General features: G+C 53.1%; 1 protein-coding gene across 1 annotated transcript in view; it reads right to left on the bottom strand.

The window, feature by feature from the left end:
- Window positions 1-5544, bottom strand: part of ECE1 (endothelin converting enzyme 1) — an 89163-nt gene that overhangs the window by 65626 nt on the left and 17993 nt on the right. Inside the window, exon 3 of the mRNA XM_011933976.1 lies at window positions 2494-2635. Within this exon, the coding sequence (XP_011789366.1) occupies window positions 2494-2635 (142 nt within the window). The remainder of the gene's footprint in view (window positions 1-2493; window positions 2636-5544) is intronic.

The raw sequence follows: 5544 nt of genomic DNA, 5'->3' as shown, positions 1-5544 counted from the left end.
GTCGCCCAGGCTGGAGTGCAGTGCAGTGGTGCCATTCTGGCTCACTGCAACCTCCACCTCCCAGGTTCAAGCGATTCTCCTGCCTCAGCCTCTTGAGTAGCTGGGACTACAGGTGTGCACCACAACAGCCACCAGAGTAGCTGGACTACAGGTGTGCGCCGACATGCCTGGCTAATTTTTGTATTTTTTAGTAGAGGCGGGATTTCACCATGTTGGTCATGCTTGGTGAACATCTTGACCTCAGGTGATCCGTCCACCTTGGCCTCCCAAAGTGCTGGGATTACAGGCATGAGAGCCACTGTGCCCGGCCAGATTTGCTTTAACTGGCCTGGTGTTTGCTCAGATGTGGCCAGCACCAGCACCTGGGTAATGAGGTTACCGTTAATATCTGGGGTGGCCACTGCTTTCCCAGGTGGCTCAGGGGTCACCTGATCCTCTGCCCAGCTCCATTCCAGGAGAAGAATGTTCCTCTCCCAGGTCCAGGCTGGAGAAAACCCTTCTGAGACCCAGAGAGGGACACAACAGAGGCAGAAGCAGGATTCCTCCCAAGGGACCCCACTGGGCAATAACAACAGAAATGTTTTGGGTCTGATCATCAGGAGCTGGCCCGTGGGGACTCTCTCCTGGTTTCTGGCAAAGACATATCTTAGGAGCTCCAAGGGGCAGTCTCAGGGCAACACTGGCTGCCGGAGTCTGGCCAGCTCCCGCTGCTCCAAGCCAAGAGCTGTGCAGACACGCTGGCCAGGGTCCACACTGACCAGCAGGGGGTTCTGAACTAGAGCGGATTCAGGATGAAGCGACATGGCAGTGGCAGGAGACGACGACGAGCTTGTGTCCTGTTAGTAGAGGAGGCACGCACACACACACAAACACGCACCAGGACAGAATCTCACAATATACATACACTCAGCAGAGAAAGGCTGTTCTCAGCTTGATCTTCCTTCTTACCCCTTTGTTCATTCAAACATTAATTTATTCATTTTACTATCTGCACACCTGTGGCATAGGCACTATGCCAAACACATCTGGTTAAAGGCCTGAAAGCTAGTCATTAATTAGTCACATATGCATTAAGTACCTGCTGAACCAGGCACATTTCGTAAAACACCATAAACCATTAGACAGTCAGTTAACTAATCAAGCAATTATTTCTCAAGTACAACCTATGTTTGTGGAGTGAATGGATACCTTTGTGCCTAACACAGGAGTATGGAAGAACGCTCAGATGAAGTCTCTGCTCTTTTCTAGGCTCCCGAGTCCCCTCCCCACCCCAGCACAGCGTGGCCACCCTCGCAGGCCAGCAACTTCACAGAGGGAAGGCTCCACACAGCCTGGAGTGAACGTTCCCAGATTCCGAGAAAGCTCATAGTCTCTCTCATGGGGTGAGAGACTGAGTCAGTGGGTGGGATGCTGAGCAGAGCCCCCAGAGGCTGCTCAACCAGGTGAACCATCTGCCCTCAGAAGAATAAACGTTGGGGCAACAGGGGACTGAGAGGTCCTGGCATTGGCTAATTCTCCCTCCTTATTTCTAACTTGGATCCACCCTTTCCCACTTCATAAGTGTTTACTGAGCACCAACTCTGTGTGAGGCACCTGGCTAGATCCACTCAGTTGGAAACAGAGAACCAGTCTCAGATCCCTACAGCAGGATCAGAGGGGCCCAATTGTATCACCATTCAAAATGGGACAGACAAAAGCACAGACCAGGGAACACGACAGGCAGCTGGATCCCGGAAGGGCAGCTCTCCTGGGGGTGCTACTGTGCTCTGGAGCATACTTGGATTACAAAGGGAGGTGGAGCCTGGGCTTGAGCCCAGTAGCCTGTGGGTGAATTCCAACCTCCGCATTCAAGCGCCCCACTGGATCCCCCATTAGCCACGTAACCTTGGGCAAGTCACTCCATCTGAGTACCTCAGTTTCCTAATATGGAAAAGGGGCCAAAAGTAACCACACCTCACAGGACTGCCTCGAGGAGGAAATGAGATTGCATCTGAAGCGGGTGCGGTATTTGGTCTATTTGGTCGGAGGAAAGAATTTAGTAAACAGAGGGCATTATTGTTATTTTATTGGAACTAGAGATAGCAGACAATGTCAGCCTATGTGTGTAATTACCCCACATCCTAGCAACAACACAAGGCACCAGCTATGTGACATATGTTATCTCTAGTCCGCAGAGCCATCCCCCAACTGGGCACTGTTTTCCCATTTAAATTAGAGAAGACACAGGCTGAGAGAGTAAGAGGTTTGTCCAAGGTCACACAGCCAGTAAGTTGCTGGGACAGGATGTGGACTCAAGTGTGAGATCTTTATACCACCCATGCTGCCCACTTCCCAGGTCTTGGTCCATCTCAGCACCCAGATCCCCCTGGGCCTGGCTCCTTCCTTGGCCTCAGAGGCCTGCCCCAGCTTAAGCAGGGAAGCCCCCCTTGCCCAAGTTGACAGAGCCAGGGACAGGAGTGAGTCAAGCCCACCATGCAACACAGAGGCACCTACTTGTCTGGTACTGGATGCCCAGCGCTGCCAAGCAGGCCACCAGTCCTGCCGCCAGAAGTGCCACCAGTACCACCAGCCGCTTCTCCACCTGGGTCCGTGCAGCCCAGCACCTCTGGCCACTCCGGGGGCTGTGGAAGTTCACCTGTAGGGAAGGAGGCAGGAGGGGCGGGGAAGACGTGAGCCCCAGATCCCGCTTCCCTTGGAGGAAGGGGCTCTGCTGTAGGCCCAGGCCCTGGGGAGGCATCAGGGCTGCCTCCTGTCTCAGGGGTGGTCTGGTTCCCACAGATTCAACCCTAATCCAAGAAAGGAACAGCCACCCTGCTCAGCTGCTCAGATCTGCTCCCAAACATCAGAGAGTCAAGCAGCTCGGCCCCGACAGGCTTGTTTTTTTGTGTCACTTGATATGAGTGGAAGGAAAAAACTACAGCTTTTCCCTGTTTCTCCAGTGAGGAGTTCAAAAAGAACAGGATGTTTGGACTTGCAGGCATCCAGTGAGTACCCAGCTGGGCTCTCCGCAGAACCCTCACATCAGCGAGTCAGGGACAAGGGTTACACAGCCACAGCTCACACTTCCCAGAAGCACAGACCTCCTTAGCTCACTAAACCCTCATAATCCCACGCAAAAACACACGAGCCACCTTGTTACTTTTCTTTTTACGAGGAAACTGAGGTCCACAGAGGTGAGACCCTGGCTTCTCACCACCCAGCTGAATGGGGACAGCTGGGATTGGAACCCAAAGCTGTTGATGCCTGAGCCCACCAGTGGATCAGAGGTGGGTCCTGGGAGATGTTGGCAGAGATGCAAGGAGAAATAGCTCCATTCAGGTCCTGAAAGGGAGGAAAAATCCCTCCAGCCTAACAGTCTAGCTAAACAGGAAGGGAGGCACAATGAGAGGAAGTGCAGGGTGTGGCAGGGCCCTCCCTGCCTGAGGAGGGACACACCAGCCAGCAGCAATGGGAGCCGTCAGCCCAGACCTCTCACACCCAAGGCAGCTTAGGGCTCCCCTCTGTTCCAAGAGGTGCTTCCTGCGAAACCCACAGCCACAGGACAGGAAGGGTCTCCTGAAGGTGGGGTGACATGTGTTCAGCGACACTGTGTCATGTGCTAACAGCTGAGCACCAACTCAGGGCCATGTTGGAAATACACAGCCCAGCAGGGAGGCAGATAAAGAAACAGACTGGGGCTGGCAGGGGTTCAATCAGGGAGGGCTTCCTGGAAGGGGAGATGTCTGGCCTGGCTCAGTGAGAATAAGTAGGAACTGGCCAGATAAGAGGGAATGGAAGTGGAGAGGAGAGGAGGGCCTAGATGCTAAGGGGCACAGAAAGCCAAGTTAAAAGCCTGGACTTTCTCTTGAGGACTGGAGTGACATGATTAGACTTGCCCTTTGGGAAGGGCAGGGTGGAGGGAGCAAGGCTTTCCAGGAAGAGGGGGACCTGTCAGGGAAGATGAGGAGACTGAGACTCTGACCTGCAAGTGCCCCACCAATAGCCTGAGGGGTGCCCCTGGTGCCCGTTCAGAGTCCTGAGGGAGTCCCACCCTGGCACTCGGGGATCTGAAGTGGGTCACTTGACGGAAGGGTACTGAGAAGCCACGTGGCCATGGTTAGGTATTTACTGGGCAGGAAACGACTGGGATTTGCTGCACCAGAGACAGGAACACAAGCACTTTCTGTGGAAAAAAAAGGTGGGTTCCAAAACTGAGAAAAGGGGCCAGGCGTAGGGGCTAAAGGGGCCAGGCGTAGGGGCTCCCGCCTGTAGTCCCAACACTTTGGGAGGCTGAGGTGGGAAGATCACCTGAGGTCAGGAGTTCGAGCAGAGCCTGGCCAACATAGTGAAACCCCATCTCTACTAAAAAACACAAAAATTAGCCGGGTGTGGTGGCGGGCGCCTGTAATCCCAGCTACTCGGGAGGCTGAGGCAGGAGAATCGCTTGAACCTGGGAGGCGGAGGTTGCAGTGAGTTGAGATTGTGCCACTGCACTCCAGCCTGGGCGAGACAGCCAGACTCCATCTCAGAAACAAAACAAAACCAAACTGAGCAAAGGATCTTGGGGCTTAGAGACACTTCTGTGGAGGCCCAGGAGGCTGAGACACTGAAGCAGCTGGGTCAGTTAGTGGGAGGGACACCGCCTGCTCACATCCTTCAAGAATCTCTTCTAAAACAGTGAGCAATGGAAGTTTCAGACCATGCTACGTTCATGAATGAAAACTTCAGGCTGTGAGGGCCTGGCGCAGAGACAGACAGCCTGGTATGATGCTAACATGTACACTGTACTCAAAAGTTTATCAAGTGCTTTTTCAGAGTAATGAGTTATCACACACACTTTACCTTGGTCACTGGTATTCAGAAGGGCCCCAAGGACTTGAAGCAGGCACTGCCTTGTCTAGGGACACTGACGTATGTGTCCTGCTGCCCCTGAGTTTTTGTTTCATTCTTCCTTCTTTAAGCCTCTCATGCCCCCATTATTATGGCTCAGCTCACAGGGCACAAGGAGGTCGTGAGACTGTTTTTTTGTTTTGTTTTGTTTTTTGAGACGGAATCTCCCTCTGTCAACCAGGCTGGAGTGCAATGGCGCAATCTCAGCTCACTGCAACTTCTGCTTCAAGCGATTCTCCTGCCTCAGCCTCCTGAGTAGCTAAGATTACAGGCGTGTGCTACCACGCCTGGCTAATTTTTGTATTTTTAATAGAGATGGGGTTTCACCATGTTGGTCAGGCTGATCTCGAACTTCTGGCCTCGTGATCCGCCTGCCTCAGCCTCCCAAAGTGCTGGGATTACAGGTGTGAGCCACCGCACCTGAATGAGACCTTGGTTTAAGAGGTACCCATCAGCCAGGCTTGGTAGTTCATGCCTATAATCCCAACACTTTGGGAGGCTGAGGCAGGAGGATGGCTTAAGCCCAGGAGTTCAAGACCAGCCTGGACAACACAGTCAGATCCCATCTCTAAAAAATAAAATAAATTAAACTAAATTAGTAGGCATGGTGGCACACACCTGTAGTCCCAGCTACTTGGGAAGCTGAGGCAGGAGAATCTTTTGAACCCGGGAGGC

Source organism: Colobus angolensis, unplaced genomic scaffold, assembly GCF_000951035.1.
Source record: "Colobus angolensis palliatus isolate OR3802 unplaced genomic scaffold, Cang.pa_1.0 Scaffold130, whole genome shotgun sequence".
NCBI classification, from domain to species: domain Eukaryota; kingdom Metazoa; phylum Chordata; class Mammalia; order Primates; family Cercopithecidae; genus Colobus; species Colobus angolensis.
Note: the sequence above shows the minus strand (reverse complement) of the source record. Positions and strands in the feature narration are given on the sequence as shown.